Source organism: Myxocyprinus asiaticus, chromosome 48, assembly GCF_019703515.2.
Source record: "Myxocyprinus asiaticus isolate MX2 ecotype Aquarium Trade chromosome 48, UBuf_Myxa_2, whole genome shotgun sequence".
NCBI classification, from domain to species: domain Eukaryota; kingdom Metazoa; phylum Chordata; class Actinopteri; order Cypriniformes; family Catostomidae; genus Myxocyprinus; species Myxocyprinus asiaticus.
The window spans coordinates 16220797-16238870 of record NC_059391.1 but is presented as its reverse complement, the minus strand read 5'-3'; the positions used below and the strand labels follow the sequence as shown (position 1 = coordinate 16238870).

General features: G+C 39.1%; 1 protein-coding gene across 14 annotated transcripts in view; it reads left to right on the top strand.

The window, feature by feature from the left end:
- LOC127437180 (inositol hexakisphosphate and diphosphoinositol-pentakisphosphate kinase 2-like) overlaps window positions 1–18074 on the top strand; it is a 50172-nt gene that overhangs the window by 10357 nt on the left and 21741 nt on the right. For all 14 annotated transcript variants that reach the window (XR_007896544.1, XR_007896543.1, XR_007896545.1 and 11 more), the window contains exons 8-15: window positions 1274–1435; window positions 1530–1651; window positions 1829–1930; window positions 2098–2184; window positions 2266–2341; window positions 6173–6282; window positions 9882–9967; window positions 14824–14949. Coding sequence is in view for 11 of the 14 variants with exons in the window: in XM_051691933.1 (XP_051547893.1) it covers window positions 1274–1435; window positions 1530–1651; window positions 1829–1930; window positions 2098–2184; window positions 2266–2341; window positions 6173–6282; window positions 9882–9967; window positions 14824–14949 (871 nt within the window). In the remaining 3 variants the exon portion in view is untranslated. The remainder of the gene's footprint in view (window positions 1–1273; window positions 1436–1529; window positions 1652–1828; window positions 1931–2097; window positions 2185–2265; window positions 2342–6172; window positions 6283–9881; window positions 9968–14823; window positions 14950–18074) is intronic.

Below are 18074 nucleotides of genomic sequence, written 5' to 3'. Positions count from 1 at the left end.
TCTGACTGGTCTGCGGCTACGCAGTCCCATACGCAGCAAGCTGCGAAGCACTGTGTGTTCTGACACCTTTCTATCATGGCCAGCATTACATTTTTCAGAAATTTGTGCTACAGTAGCTCTTCTGTGGGATCGGACCATACGGGCTAGCCTTCGCACCCCACGCACATCATTGAGCCTTGGATGCCCATGACCCTGTTGCCGGTTCATCGGTTGTCCTTCCTTGGACCACTTTTGGTAGGTACTAACCACTTTACATGAGTCTCTCATGTAGCTATTGGATTGACTCGCTGAAGTGAAACATCAGTGTTTCCGTGCCGGCGCCGTGTTGTGCTTCTTTCTTACCGGACAGTTCATGTTAAGTATCATTGTGTGCTCAAAACAAAACAAGACGTTTTCTGCAGCACTTTTCATGTGGAGTTCAAAACGCCATGAATCATGTGAATATGACTTCACGATTGCTGTAGCAAAGTGGATAGCATGAACAAAATTGTGGATGATGAGGTTTTAATAGATAAAATGATTAATCATGTAATTAATCGCGTTTAAATATTTCAATTGACTAACAGCACTAGACTACATACTTAACTCTCAATGTCAGTGAGTGCATTTACATGCACAACAGTATGCTGATATCTATCCAAAATTAGCTAATTTTAAACACCTGAAAACGCAAGGAAACCGTGTTTACGACATTTAAAATAATTGGGTTTTTCTCCAGTTTTGATGTCAAAACATTTAATAGACATGCACTCAATGCCTGTAACGGTGTTTACATGCAACGTGAAATCTGAATAATGGGCAAAAATCTACGTGTGCAGATAATTGTTTTGCTTAAAACATTTATGACCTTACACCGATAAAAGAAAAACATTTAAGGGGCTGTTAAGACTGTACAGGTTCTTGCACTGAAAAAAGGTACAACAAAAACAGAACACAAGATGAGATGTGTTTTAAGAAGTTGACATCCTTTTTTAACCCAAAACAGTGTCGAAAAAAACAGTGTAAAAACAGCGAGATGTGCCGCAATGGTCAAAGACGTAAGTTTTGCTTATTTTTACTTAGAAAAACAATGGGAAAGCAGTGCAGATGGACGCAAAACTGGTTAGTTGTGAACGGCCCCTATGTCAGGTTATTAGGCATAATCAGTGTAAGATCGTGCATGTAAACGTGCTTAGTGTGTTATATGAAGGTGCTAGCCATTTACATATGGACACTATAAGGAGGGCTGGATAAGCAACAAGTTTTCTTTGTTAATTTTTGATTGGTGTTGAAGGTTTACACAGTAGGGCCTGATTATGCTCATGCTGAGGCCCGCAAGTCTCCTGCTCTAGATGGGAAAGTGGAGAGAGACAGTGAAGGGAAGGAGATTCGCTATCCAGTGATGCTCACCGCAATGGAGAAACTTGTGGCCAGAAAAGTGTGTCTTGCGTTCAAGGTAAAACTCTTGCGTTCAAGACAAATGGATTGTCAATAGTTATGGACTAAGTATGTTCAGAAGGTGTTTTTTTGATAACATCTTTCCAACACAGCAAACAGTCTGTGGTTTTGACCTCCTCCGAGCAAACGGGCACTCTTTCGTCTGTGATGTAAATGGTTTCAGCTTTGTAAAGAACTCCATGAAATACTATGATGATTGTGCCAAAGTCCTGGGGTAGGTGTGTTGCCGTTCACTATATTTGCCTGTGCAACTCATTTCAAGCATTTAAACATAATCCTATAAATAAAAATATATATTTTTTAATACATACATTCAGTTTTTAAGAAGTTGCAATTGCAAAAATCTTTGGATATTTTAACTCTCCTTTTTACATTGATATCTTACCCTCAGGAACATGGTGATGCGAGAGCTGGCTCCTCAGTTCCACATCCCCTGGTCTATCCCCATGGAAGCAGAGGACATCCCTATCGTCCCAACTACCTCAGGAACCATGTGGGTGTTCCGCTCTGTCCTAAATTTATACATTTTTATGCTCTTTTATAGCTCTTTTTTTGTAGATTGTGCATTACTAAAAACAAAGATAAAAACAAACTGATTGTCATAGTGTTTTTGTTCGTAAAGTGGAACACATGAAGGATTATACATTTTGTTGTCTGAAGGATGGAACTCCGTTGTGTTATTGCTGTAATTCGTCATGGTGACCGTACACCCAAACAGAAGATGAAGATGGAGGTTAGAAATGCCCTGTAAGTATCTTAGAGTGTCAAAGACTGTATCCTTGTAATAATTTATATTCCTCTGGTATTCACGTATTCTATTTCTCTCAGGTTTTTTGATCTGTTTGAAAAATATGGCGGTTATAAGACTGGGAAACTCAAACTGAAGAAACCAAAACAGCTCCAGGTAGGTCTACTAGTTTACAAAAATAACTATATTATACAAAGTCATACAGTTATATACTGTAAGTGGTATAAATGTAATGTTAGCAGTTCTTGTATACATTACTGGCATGTGCTACTTGCATTAACATTTATTTATTTAGCAGGCACTATCATTCAAAGATGTATAAATCAAAATAATACTGGTAGAAGTGATTAATTTGAGAGAGAACAAATGCAAGTACAAAACCAAATTTCAGTTGCATACTAGGATAGTACATGGCTAGAATGAATGCAAGAAATAAAGTGATTTATCCATTTTAGATTTATCCATCATCAGTCCAGGCACCGGGCCTGAAATTTGCACCACTGAGTCAAAATGTCTAGCAGGATTGAACTGTCTCTGTCAGGCTGCATGTACAGCGCTGTGAAAAAGTATTTGCCCCATCTTGATTTCTTCTGTTTTTGTGTATATCTCTTACTAAGTTGTTTCAAATATTCAAACAAAATCTAACATAAAGCAGTCAGTCTGAGTAAACACAAAATACAGTTTTTAAATGCTAATGTTATTTATTGAAGCAAAAAAAGTTATCCGATACCAACTGGGCCTGTGTGAAAAAGTATTACTATTTTATTAAAAGTGTTACTAAATCCTCAAATCTATGAAACTGCATTCATAATGGGGTTCAGCTGCACTAGACACACCCAGGCCTGATTAATGCCAGCCCTGTTCAATCAAATCAGCACCTAAATAGAACTTTTTCAACTGCATGAAGTTGGCTAAAAGGTCTCACCCAGTAGTAGGCCTGTCATGATAATTATGTTACCGACTTATCATACGATATATGGACATGACGTTGATCATTTTTGCTGACCTCGATATTGCCCATTCTGTATACATGCATGTGTGTTTACATAAGAGTGAATGTCACCAACATTTTAGCCAGTCGTGTTGCTTCTGTCCTCTCGTCTGCTCTCTGTGTCGGAGGTGGGGCTAAGGCATGGGGCTAAGGCAGCTCCTCCACACACACAGAGCGGACATCGACAGGTGAAGATTACATGTTACTTGAGGCTAATAAGTGTTTTTCCAGACGACTGCATAATTCCAGCCAGAAAGTTTGGAAGAATAAGTCCAAATGGACTTTCAAAACTGCATTCCACAGCTCCGGTGTGGGAACATTTTGGCTTTAAGCCAAATTAGAGAGGAGTGCCCATTAACATGAACGAGCCGGTATGTCAACTTTGTTTAAAAACAGTGGCAATGACAAGTGGGAATAAAAAAGCTCATCTAAACCATAACCATCCCATCCAGTTTTCCAAGCTGGGAACAAAAAACAGTTGGAGATGGAGAGGGGCCTTCCTGATTACATTTTTTTTTACATTAAAATTGCAATGTCTGAATATTTTTAAGAATTAAAAGTTCATTGCTCTTTGAAAGGGTGTACTTGCATTATTATGCTATTATATTATCATTAGATCAGTGTCATAGAATGGTCTTAAAATGACAATAATATCATTTATCGCAAATATTTCTGGGACAATATATCGTCCAACAAAACTAGTAGCAAACTATGCCAAGATCAAAAGAAATTTCAGAAATGATGAGGAAAAAGGTGATTGAAATACATCAGTCTGGGAAGGGTTACAAAGCTATTTCAAGGGCTCTGAGACTCCAAAGAACCACAGTAAGAGACATTATCTCCAAATGGAGAAAACTTGGCACAGTAGTGAACCTTCCCAGAAGTGGCCGACCTTCCAAAATTCCTTCAAGAGCACAGCGACGACTCATCTAGGAAGTCGCAAAAAAGCCAAGGACAACATCCAAGAAACTGCAGGCCTCTCTCGCATCAATAAAGGTCACTGTTCATGACTCCACTATCAGGAAGAAACTGGCCGGCGAGGCGAAAACTACTGCTAACTCTGAAGAACATTAAGGCTTGTCAGAATTTTGCCAAAATACACCTTGATGATCAAAATTAAAGTTTTGGAGTGGCCTAGTCAAAGTCCTGACTTGAACCCGATTGAGATGCTGTGGCAGGACCTTAAATGGGCAGTAAATGCTCGAAAATCCTCCAGTGTTGCTGAACTAAAACAGTTCTGCAAAGGAGAGTGGGCAAAAATTCCACCACAGTGTTGTGAAAGACTGATCTCCAGTTATCGGAAGCATTTGGTTGCAGTTATTGCTGCTAAAGGTGGCACAACCAGCTTAAAATTAAATTTAAGCGGGCAGTTAATTTTTCACATGAGTGATATAGGTGTTGGATAACATTTTTGCTTCAATAAAAAATAACTGTATTTTGTGTTTTCTCAGGTTGCATTTGATTTATGTTATATCTCGATTGAAGATCTAAAACCATTTAGTATGATAAATATACAAAAATAGAAGAAATCAGAAAAAATACTTTTTCACAGCACTGTAACATTACAAATCGTTGGAATGCAACAGTCATGGGATTCATCGGTGTGTGATATGAACACACACAATAAGATAGGAATGCTAGTAAATGATCATATCAAAAGTGTCTTTAGGGTTTAGTTTGACAGTGAACCATGTAATCAGTTGATTTAGGCTTAGGGCTGTTCTGAATATCTGCAGAAATATTGTTTTAGCAGAAGCTAATTTAGTCAAGATTATACGTCACTATGAAAACCTAAAACTAAAACTCATATAATCTTATCATTTACTCACCCTCATGCCATTCCAGATGTGTATGACTTTCTTTCATCTGCTGAACACAAACATAGATTTTTAGAAGAATTTCTCAGCTCTGTAGGTCCTCACAGTGCAAGTGAATGGGTGCCAAAATGTTGAAGCTCCAGAATCCACATAAGGGCAACAAAAAGTAGTCCAGACAACCCTGGTGGTTAAATCCATATCTTCTGAAGCGATATGATAGGTGTGGGTGAGAAACATATACAAATTTAAGCCATTTTTTGCTATAAATGATCCTCCGTGCTCAGTCAATCTCCACTTCACTTTCACTGTCTCCTTCTTCTGTTTTTGGTGATTCATATTCTTCGTGCATATCGCCCCCTACTGGGCAGGGAGGAGAATTTTAAGATAAAAAATTACTAAGTATTGATCTTTTTCTCACCCACACATATCATATCATGTCTAAACATATGAAATTAACCACTAGAGTCATATGGATTACTGTTATGATGCCTTTTTGTGGATTTTGGAGCTTCAAAATTGTGGCACCCATTTACTTGCATTGTGAGGACCTACAGAGCTGAGATATTCTTCTAAAAATCTTGATTTGTGTTCTGCAGAAGAAAAAAAAAAAGTCATACACATCTGGGATGCCAGGAGAGTGAGTAAATCTTGAGAGAATTTACATTTTTGGGCGAACTATTCCTATAAATTGACACAGCGACCTAAAAACGCTGTGTTTATGATGTGACGCAACCAAAGTGAGACGCTCAATGCAGCAGTCTGACACGTGTACATTGACGCGTCCTTAAAAATGACCTTATAAAATCTATCTCTGATTCATTGACAGATTAAATTACAAAATGGATTGCTGTGAACTGTAGGCCAATTATAGACATATGTTAAATAATATGGAAATAAACAATATATTGCCTTCTAAAGTCACTTTTTGTATTGTCTTATCAATGCTTAACTCGTCTGCCACAAGAATGTAATACATTTGTATTTTTTTAATTATCATATTTAATATAAACTGTATATGTATAATATTTATAATTAATTAAATTGAATGATTTAATCGTTATATATTAAATTATTGTTATTTGGGGGCTTTTCATTGTAAATATTTATATATGCGATTAGTTGCGATTTATTTCAATTAATTTATCAGCAAGTCTTAAAACACTATTTGATGTGTGGCAGGAAGTGCTGGACATTGCTCGTCAGCTCTTGGCAGAACTGGTCCAGCACAATGACTGTGAGATCGAGGAGAAGAAATCCAAACTTGAACAGCTGAAGACTGTTTTGGAGATGTGAGTAAGCTATTCAAAAATGAAATAGCTGTGCTGCCCTTTCCTCCATTACAACCCTGTGAGTTTGGGGACAGCTAATGTACACACACCATCATCCCCTGTCTCTAATCATCTGTTAAATGTGCTGGAATCACTCTCCATGATTGTTCAGATGTCACCATTTCCTTCCTCCCTTCCATCTGCTGCACACTTATCAGAAAATTCTCAGTCCTCTTTTTACATTTTAGAGAACAGTGTCTTACAAAAAATATATTTCCCAGGCATATATTGTGGTTTTTGACCCAAAAATGAAAATTCTCATCATTTACTCACACTCATGCCATCCCAGATGTTTATGACTTTAACTCTTTTGCAGAACACAAACAAAGATTTTTAGTAGAAAATCTCAGCTCTGTAGGTCCATTCAATGCAAGTAAATGGTGACCAAGGTTTTGAGGCTCCAAAATGCACATAAAGGCAGCATAAAAGTAATCCGCACAACTCCATTGGTTTAATCCATGTCTTCTAAAGCGATCCAATTGGTTTTGGGTGAGAAAAGATCAAAATATAACTCCTTTTACACTATAAACCTTTACATTTGCAGTCTCCTTGGCGATCATGATTTCAAGCTCGATTACACTTCCTAGCATCATTTAGTGCTCAGCTCATGGGGGAATTCCAATCGAAAGTGATCATCCTTATGCCCTACTCACTATAAAAGACAAAGCTCTTGATGTGGTCACTCTGAAGGGAACTTGGCATTACAGTTTAAATTTAGCCTTCACTAAAAGTCTTCTGAAAGGGCTCTTTATGAAAAAATGTTACTTTCCTACTTTTGTTTGGAACGACATTTCAAGTGGTGTCCCCTTCGCGAAGTGCCCTTCATGGGTGTAAAAATACAGTTTGGAAAACGCCCCATGTGTCAAGCACTAGGGAGTGTAATCGAGTTTGAAATCATGATTGTGCTTAGAGACTGCAATGGCAAGATGTATAGTGAAAAAGAAGTCACATTTTGGACTGTTTTCACCCAAAACGATTGGATCGCTTCAGAAGATATGGATTAAACCAAGGAGCTCTAAAGTACCCTATCAGTTAGCTTTTCCATTCATCTCTATTGCGTTGCTCAGTTTGCGCAGTTACTACCGTAGAAGTAGGCACCATCTTAGCACCAGTTGTGATGTGACTTGCTCTACAGCTGCAGAAAAATTAGGTCTTTACAACACAAAGTGTGCCCGTTAATAGTCAAGTAAATATCTTACTGATGGAATTTTACACCAGACCCAATAGAGTGACAATTAGCACAATTAAAAGCTGCATATGCTGGCAAGTAGTCTTTCAGTGCAAAATAAAACTTCATAAATTGTCCAATCCTGACATCCACTATCAAGTTTATACTACACTAATTAATTTTATCCCTTAGTGCTGACCCGCTGTAATGATTATTCACAGCAGGTGTACATTAATACAAATACTACTAATTCTATTTTAGAATATTTTATTTATTTTACTATTTATGAGCTCCTTGATTTCTACAAATAAAAAAGTGTTAATTAATTTACTCACCTAATAATCACTTTCATAATCATTCACCAAATTATATCTTCTGTTTTAAAAATGGCATAATTTTAGATTGATGAATCATGAATGATGCATTACAAATTAATTCACTATATAGTTTTTAACACGTTGCTGTAATCAATATTGTTTAAATAACCATTACACAAGACTGCAAAATCAAGAGTTCCCATTTGTTTGTTTTTTATTACAAGATATGCATGTGAAGTGTAGTAAATTTCTTAAAAAGTCTTATCGTCTTTTACTGTCTGTCAAACAAGGATGCGAACTAAGTTTGTTTCTAACTTCATGCGAGTGGGCGGTTGAGTGTGAGCTGTGATGTCAACTGTATGAGACGGGGAAAAGCAAGTAAATTTCATGCTTTCAGCAGCCCACCAAAAGAATCGGTCTCTGGAAAAAGATGTAGTACAATGTAATGTAATGTTTGCAATCAAATTTTTTGATTTACAGATCAAAATGTAGTCCTTTTTTTACTCTAAATCTCCACTTTCACTTTTACATCTTAAAGTCACATGTTGTGTCTGTTTAGTTTCATATTCACATCGGAAAGTGAAAGTGAAGTGGAGATTTATAGTAAAAAAGGACTTAATATTGTTCTGTTTCTCACCCACACCTATTATTTTGCTTCTGAAGATACGGATTTAAACACTGGAGTCAAATGGATTACTTTTATGCTTCCTTTATGTGATTTTTGGAGCTACAAATGTCTGATCACCATTTACTTGCATTGTATGGATCTACAGAGCTGAAATATTCTTCTAAAAATCTTTGTTCGTGTTCTGGAGAAGGAAATAAAGTCATACATATCTGGGATGGCATGAGGGTGAGAAAATGATGAGAGAATTTTCACTTTTGGGTGAACTATCCTTTTAAGTGAAGCTAAAAACGTGATCAAATCAGCCAAAATATTTACAGCAGCAGGCCAAAGTATATGAACCCTTACCTTGATTTCTGCATAAATTGGTCTTTTCTACATAAATTATACTGTGAATGTTTACACTGAAAATGTATCATTCTTGTTTTTAGGCTGTTTGTCTATTGTAGACTAATTTATTCCGAAATCCAGGTAAATCCAAAGGATCCTCAACCACATTGCTATTAAGTCTATTATTTGAGGCATGACCGTAATGGATACTTTAATTTGTCTAGTAAAGAAATACATGTGCTGACTGTATGTAACTGACTGTAGAGTGAACTTGACTCCTTAGATGTCCTCATATGGATCAGTTTCTTAACTTCATTCCCTTTCTCTCTCTCTCTCTGTGTCCCTTTTTGTGTCTCGGCCGGTCTCTCCAAAGGGAATCCAGCCTGAATGATAATCAGTGCGCACCATCATGTCTCTTTAGAAAGCAGGCAAAGTGGATCATAACCCTCATTAACCCGAGATTTTTTTCGAAATTACTGACATATTAATGAGCGCTCAGACATTTATCATATTTTGGAGATGGATCCCTTTGCAGTTCTGTGTGGCATCTGCATGCCATTTTAAAAGTGTTTCTAATCTCTCATGATTCTCTCGTGTTCCTTACACCTCTCACCGAGCTCAAATCAGGCACCTAATCAACACATTATCAGTTGTTCAGGGTTATAGATTAACTGAGGAAACAGGTGCTTGGGGAAGAGCTTTGGTTTGGGATGATCAAACTTAATGCAGCAGAACAAATGGTTGTAAATATACACCAAACTACTACTTTTTTTAAAAGATCTTTCATTAAATAATTGAAAACATCTATCCAGAATTGCCCAGTGTCTGCTGTATTGAATAACTTTAAAACATGGCAGTGTTGTAGACTGTCACGTTTTATTCTACCCAAAGCCTGTCATTCCCCTAGAGACAGCCCTAGTATGGCATACATTAACCCCTGCCAGCTTGGGAAGGTCACCCAGACACATGTTTCCAGAAACATGGAAACCACTGAGCACCTGCTAGCAGTTTGAGCCTAGTGCTATGACCGATGTGTGCTGTCTGTGTTTTTTCAGTGGGAGAATGCTTATTAAGAGGGGTTGGTATGTCTATGTCCCCCACCCTGTGTATTGTCTTTCAGGTACGGCCATTTCTCAGGGATCAACAGAAAAGTGCAGTTGACTTATCTGCCAAATGGACAGCCCAAAGCATCAAGTGAAGAGGAAGGTATATACAGTATGTTTAGAAATGCATAATGTAAAGAAAATATGGTAACACTTTGCAATAAGGCTCTATACATTAACATTCTGACTGTGCATTATCTATTACACAGTAAATTACCAGATAAATAAATAAGTGGACGTTGAAATTATGTGAAAAGAAAGAAATCGCTTAACACCTGAATTCCACCTCTGGTTTGCGTCGGAGTTCTTTTGGTGTTTATTTTGTGAAAATGACCCCTATCCCCTCAAGATTCAGCTTATTACAAGACTACTTGCCAAATGCTGTAAATAAATAAATGGACATGAAACATTGATTTGTATTAAAGTTATGTAATTATATGAAAAGAAATACAGTAAATTGCTGAACAGCTTAATTCCACCTCTGGTTTGCATCAGAGTTCTGTTAGTGTTTTTTGTTTTTTTGTTTTTATATAATGACCTTCTGACTGCATATTATCCAGCTTATTACAAGACTACTTGCCTGATAAATGAATAAATGCATGTGAAATATTGATTTGAGTTGAAATTATTTTATTAGCTTACTTGTAGAGATGGCACAGTGATCCGAGAAGTAGGAAAGATGGCATGTAATGGACCATTTTCCAAAAGTTAACAATTACAGGAAAAATTTTGATAGATGTGAATGGGAGACCACACCAAATATCATTTTTTCTTACCCATTTTCTACAACATCAGAAGAAAAACACCACTATTACGTTTCCACAACTTTCCAAATGAAGAAAAAAATGGCAAGCAAAATAATAGAAAGTATAATTTTCTAAATGTAAACAAAATTATAAAAAAAATTGCAAATATAAAAAGTTTGCTAGAATTACGGTGCTAAATTAGGCGGAAACGCGTCATCACAGTCTGTGAAAAGGGTCCATACCAAGATGACCGATCTGATAAAACTTAATGGTTATTATTCAGAATTACCAAACCACTAGATAGTGCAATTGACCAGTCAGAATCCGGTAGATCAGAGACCCGTGTAAGACCTAACCCAGAGCCCTAACCCTTACATCTTTTCAAATGCCCCCACCCTGCCCAATTCTGTGAATCATTCTTGAAATGATGGAGTGCCTTTTGACTTCCATTCTCTAAGAATTGCCTGGCAATAATTACTCTAGCTTGGACCCAGCTTTTATATATGTCACTTACTTTAATAACTGCCCCATCACCCAATATACATAGTCTGGGGCAGAATGAAATTTGAATATCTAAAACCTCACAGATACATTTCTGGATCTAACCCAGAATTCTTGAATCTTAGCGCAGAACCACAGAGCATGAGCTATGTCTCCATCCTCCAACTGACATCACCAGCAGGTAGATGTGTCTTTTAAACCAAGCCTAAACAATCTAGAGGGAGTCCAGTAGAAACTATGCAAAATCTTAAACTGAATAAGGTGTTCCCTTGCATCCCTAGGCATAGTTCTAAAAATGTTTTTTAATTCTCTCCCACTCCCCATCCTCCAATACCAAGTTCAAATCTCTTTCCCATAACTTCTTAAGAGCAGTTAAGGCCCTGTCACCAAGACTCTGAATCATCAAAGAATACTACACTGATGCATCATGCCCCTTTCCAAAGGCTGTTAGCACCATACAGAGGGTGTCTGCAGCTTTAAGGGGCTGTGTACTACCACCAAAAATAGTACAAAGTAGATGGCACAACTCGGATGCTGCAGGTGCCGCTGCCAATCATTACTGTAAATAATGATGTCATCCAGATAGGCAGCGGCGTATGCAGCGTGCAGTCTGAGGATTCGGTCCACGAGTCGCTGAAATGTAGCCTGGGCCCCGAAAAAACCAAATTAACTGTCATAAATTGGTGTTGTCCGAACGGCGTGGAACATGCCGTCTTTTCACGGGACATGGGAGTTAAGGGGATCTGCCAATATCCCTTTGTTAAATCCAGTGTCGAATAAAAGCGAGCTGCGCCTAACCAATCGAGCAGTTCATTAATCCGGGGCATTGGGTACGCATCAAATTTAGACAATGCACTGACGTTTCTATAATCCACACAGAACCGGACCGAACCATCACTCTTCGGAACCACCACCACCAGGCTGGCCCAGTCACTGTGGGATTCTTCTATTACCCCCATATCTAGCATGGCCTTTAATTATTCCAACCACTTTTTTTTGTGCCCGGGTAATCGTTAGGGACGACTGCGTACCACTACCCCTGGGGTCTTTTCGTTATGGTGCTCTATGAGATTCATATGACCGGGAAGAGGCGAGAACATGTTGGAGAATTCTCCTTGCAACCTGGCAACCTCTGTGACTTGTGACGGAGAGGTGGTCTCCACAAGTAACCGGGGGGATTCGATCTGTGGCTTTTAAGTTCTCATCCGGTCCGAGCTCCTCCCTCTCTGGAATCACCGTTGCCAAAGTCATGGGGACCGCCTCTCAACATTAGGAGATTGAGGTGGTAAATCTGACGTGCTACACCTCTATCCATTCGTTTAAACCCGAACTGTCGTGTGATCTCAAAGGGCTCTTGCCACTTGGCGAGTAATTTAGAGCTCTGTGGAGAGTAATACAAGAACTTTATCACCCGGTGTAAATTCTCGTAGCTGAGTACCCCTATTATACAGCCGGCTTTGACATTCTTGAGAATGCCGCTCTTGGGGTGGTTGGCAGATTCACCAGCAGACATTCACGGCATGCCGCACACCACCTGCGAACATCCCCGCGAATGCCCGGACAATAGAAATGGGCAATTAGATGTTCAGTGTCTTTTCCTGCCCTAAGTGACCGCCCTTAAATTATAATGAGCTGTCTGGAATAACATTTCCAGATGGCTCCATGGTATTAACAATTGGGTTGTATCTACCTTTGTCTGAGTGTCCTGTGTCACTTGATACAACCAATCCTTAATAACTGAAAAATACGGATATGCGAGTGCAATATCTGGCTGGAGGCGTTGACCATCAATCACTTTCATTTGATCAAAGGCATGCCTAAGGGTCTTGTCCAGAGGGAAATCCCCTGCAGGGAATCTTCTAAGGGCTGGGGAAGCTGAGACTTCCCCCTCCCGCACGTCATCCTAACGCGGAGCTGACGCAAACGGCCCCGGCTCTGCCTCCCCAGCAAATCTCAAACCACAAACCAAGATACTTTGTCCAAGATACCAATCCCCAAGCATGGGGAACTGGTTTGAGAGTGGGGACTCCCCATTTCCGTGGACTAGAAACAGGACGGGAAGAAGGGGATGGGAAGGAAGGAGGGGAGAAGGGAGAGAGAGAGAGAGAGAGAGAGAGAGAGAGAGAGAAAGAAGAAGCCGGGGGCTCAACGACCCCCGGATACACAATCATATGGTCCTTTGCCAGCTGAACTGCCTCCTCGAGCGACGCCGGGCGGTGGCACTGGACTCACTTCGCCATCCCCCTCGGTAACCAGGTAACGAATTGCTCCAGTACCACCAGATCGACAATGGCCTCGACATCATGTTGTCCGTCCAGCAGCCACCTCCAAGAGGCATCAGAGCTGTTGGGAGAAGGCGAATGGGTGGCCATGCTCACCAAGCATCAGCGAGCGGAAGCGCTGGCAATGCTGCTCCGGGCTGCGGCCGACCTGCTGCAAGATGTCTTCAGATCCTCGTACTCCAGGAGGTTGTCGACTGGGAGGTGTTGAGCTGCGAGTTGGGCTTCTCTAGTCAGCAGTGGCAGAAGGCGGACTGCCCACTGGGTGTTCTGCCACTTCCACGCCTTGGCCATTCACTCGAACAGCTCAATTTAGGCCTCCGGATCATATTGTGATCTCATCATGACGAGCAAGATTGGGGAGTTGCTGCAGTCATGGCGAAAGACCCCTCTTGGGGTTAATAAGCTCCATAACACCTGCCAGTCCTCTGCTTGAGACTGGACCAGCGCGTAGCTCAAGCAGGGCCTGATATTGAGCCTGGTGGATGCCGGCAATGGTTGATGACTTTGGCCAGTGGCGAGGACTCCATGACGATGTATCCTTCCTCCAAAGTCCCAGGTTTTGGCACCACTGTAACAGGTTTCTTGTTGTGTGGGAAGGAGGAAGCGGGAGTTGGTTCGGCGGACCACGTAAGCTTATCGTATCACACTTTTTAACGTAACAAACAAAAGAAGCGTTTTTCAGCGAACTGGTAAACTGCTGCTCTTCAGCCTGGCCGTGAAGCTCCCATACATCAACTGCACTCTACGTGGTCCGGCACTTTATGTGGATCCCTTCCTCTGGCGTCTGGCTACTCTAATACCTCTCGAGCTCTAACTGCAATAGGAAACAGCTGTTAGAAATAATTCCCTCCAGGTGAGAATCCTTACCACTCCCATCTCCCGAACTCGCTCTCCATTCACAAACCGGTGCTTAACCACACCCCCACCAGCACAATGATGTGATGCATCATAATACGTTGAAATTTGTTCAGAATTTAGTTTGATTCAATGGTATTATTTTAGTTTGATTCGTAATTCTTTGCAAAAATATGCAGATGACACAAATATAACTGGATGGACAATCAATCAGATGCTTTCACATTAGATGTAGATCGAGGATCTGGATTTAAAATAGGTCTGAAAATAGGTCCAGAATTGTGTTTTGGATAAGAAATGAAAACATAATACATTGGGTTTTAGTATAGTAATTATAATCAATAATTAAGTTCTTTCTAATTGAATTTATGTTGTCAAATTGGCGCACTGCAATGCATGATGCATTTGTACGCTCCTCTCTAGTTATTATTTTGTCACTGAGTCAAGAGTGCCTGTAATGCATGAAAAGACTTTGTGTTGACACTATAAATATATGATCTTACATGTACTGTATGCAAGTTTTCAGTATACATTCTGTTATATGGATACAAGTTAAGTTTCTCTCTATATATCAGACTCTTTAAAGGAGGGCCCATCTCTGCTCTTGGTGCTGAAGTGGGGGGGTGAGCTGACCCCTGCAGGTAGAGTTCAGGCTGAGGAGCTTGGACGAGCCTTCCGTTGCATGTACCCTGGAGGACAAGGTATAACCCCACACCTGCACATTTTGCACATTATTGAAGAAGTGATAGCCAGAATGCATTACTAACCATGTTTTATTGACTAAATAAGGCTTTGTTCATACAGGCATTTGCGGCTGAAATCCGTTTAGTAACAAATGTGATTTTTTTTTTTTTTAATGTCCTCAGGTGTTGAATGAACAATTGACAAAGTCATTACTATAGCAACCAATGTAAACACACAGGATATTGACCACACTATCTGAACAAACCGTTTTTCTCTTTTGCAATATGACATTGCGGACAGTCATTCCTAAAACTCTGATTTGAAAAGCAAATCTAATTTGTACAGTGTGAACAAAGCACAAATTAGAGAAATCTGAGATGTCACTAACACTGTTTAAAAAGATTTTTGACAAGTGTCGATATATGAATGGATGCTCTGTACTCCTTATGCACACCCATGGCATCATGAAATACTTGACACGATACTGTGTCACTTTGCGACGTGTGGCTGTTTTTAGGCAGTGAGGCAATGAAAAGCACATTGTTTTGGGCAAGAAACCTGTTCCTCCTGCCTGTTCATTGTACTTGGCATACAAAGGCATGTATGGGCAGGGCTGTCCTTGCATGCTCAGGGAGGAAGGAATATTGCTTCACTCCATGTAATTTCTGTACACCAGCATAAAATCAGGCTGTGGGTTCTATGCTAGTTAAATTATTCCCCCCGGGCCCAAAATTCTCATTCACGTTTGCTTACTGAACTTGTCAGTTTCCACTGTTCACTTTGGAATACCATTGCTTTAAAACTAATAATAAATAAAGGCACAAATCCCATGTTTTTTGGAGTGAGAACTATTAGATATGTTAGATAAAATATTATCTAACCTAAAATCAACATAGCATGAAAATTAGTTCGTTTTAAACAACCCCTTGGTGTTGACCTTCTCAGCTATCAAACATTTAAAATCATACAACAGTGTCATAATTTTGACATAATCTGTTTTATCTGTTTAATGAACTGTTATTCAGTTTGATTTTTTTTTTTTTTTTTAAATATTAACTTAAAAAACACTGTTACCACAGTATGTTCTCCCAAAAAAGTACAATTGTGACACCCAGGAAGTAACAAATATTTTGGGAAAAAAAATAAACAGTGTGTACAATATTTATTTTGACCTCCTGAGGTGGATGAGCATTTTCTAAAGATTAAGCACCTCCCTTCACTGACACAAGAAGAAAAAAACTTTTTAGAGATTGAAGCCCTATTTTGTAGAGATAAACCGATAATCAGTTTAGCCGATATTTTTAACCGATATTTACAATTTTCCACTTAATCTGTTATCAGTTCTTTTACATTGGGTTTACCAATAAAGTTGGACACTAAAGACTTAACATTTTAATTATTAAGTGAGGGGCTTAAGTGTATATTGCTACTAAAACTAGTCAAATTAATTCTTTGTAGACTGTGCGCAATAGCAGATTTGTAAAGCAGTTCACCAGAGGTTAGTGATAAATGATTAAGTTGTTAACGTGCCTAAAAGCAAAAATAACACAAGAATTGTACATTTATCGATTATCGGACCATAAAAAGTAATCAGTATTGTTCATTAAAAAACAATAAGTCTACATCTCAATCTCTGTTATTTTGTACCAGTTTTGTGGTAAGTGTCACTTACTGCTACTGAGTTTTAACACATTTAATGCCAGAGTTCAGAGAGACTTACCAAGACAAAGCCATTTTCATTTTGTCACTGTCAGCTGTTAGCAGAGGGTAACATCTTGCACTGGTTAATGTGCTGTTCTTTTACCTTGAATTGATAACTAGATAGCTGCAGGTCTCTTGGCTGTGAATCCCCTACTGATTGTGGTAAGAAGAGCTTTTGGATTTGTGCGTGGTCTTGATATTGGGTTCATGCATTGTATGCCCCATGTTTCATTTAAAACCATAACAACCATCTTATTAAACTAATCTCATCAGAGGGACGTCACCAGATCATTCCATGCTTTGCTTTTGCCATGGATTGTGTTGAAGATTCCATGAAATGGACATCGGTCATTCAGATAAAGTGTCACAGTCCTTAAGAGGCCCATATTAGGAAAATGTGGAATAAACAGACATTTAGGCCACTTCCATCTCAAGTAGTACTTTTCCATATATAGATTTATCTAGTCTCAGTCCTAGACAGTGCACCCATGGACCCACTTCCAATCCAACTGGCTGCTACTAACTTTCAGGATTTAGGGCGCATAGGTTTTTCAAAAGCTGTGTTTAACTAGTCACTTGGTTTGCCAGAGTTTGCAAGATTTTCAAGAGCTTTGCTTTAGGCAAGTAGTAGCAAGTAAACAAGATATCATAGAGCACAACTGCATATTTTGCTTTGTTTTCAGAATTTTATCTGTGAAATAGTTGTACTTACTTTTTAAAGGAAAAATTCTGAAAATTGGAAAGACTTCACACGTTTTACTAATTTCTTCTGTGTCGTCTTTAAAACCTTGCTTAGACTAATGGGCCATTATTTTAATGAGATGTGACTTTCTGTCTATTTTGTCAGTTTTAGATTCACATGACTCAAACATAAAATAAATGAACTGTGGTTGGTTGCTCTACATGGCAGTTAGACAGCCCCTTCTTACCTAATTGACTGATTTCTTGATTAAGCTGCAATGATGTTGGTTGTCAAAATTCTGGCTATGCAAGAGTAAGATTAAACTAAGTGTCTAGATGCCACTTCATTTTTTAAGTCTAGGGCACCAGTTTCAGGGGTTTATTCTATTCTTTTAAATGGACATTCTGGAATCTTGAATTAGAGTTCTGAGTTTGCTCTTACAAAAGTACAATGCAACACTCATTGCGACTCATATTACCTCATTCCACAGATGCTACAGAACTGTGTTTACCTAAAGCAATATTGACTGACACTTTTAATAAAGTGATAGACTAATAAATTGGCAGTGCTGATTAATCAACAGTTTGTTTTTGTTTTTTTTGTCCAGTTTGAAATGATCTGCATTAGCCGATAATCGTGGCTGCTTGGTCAATTGAAAGCAGTGGTAGTTACTGTTTATATCAGTTCTAAAATCTACCAACAGCCTTGTCAAGGCAGCGAGTGTGAAAGCATCGAAACGCATGAAGAGTGCTGCATATT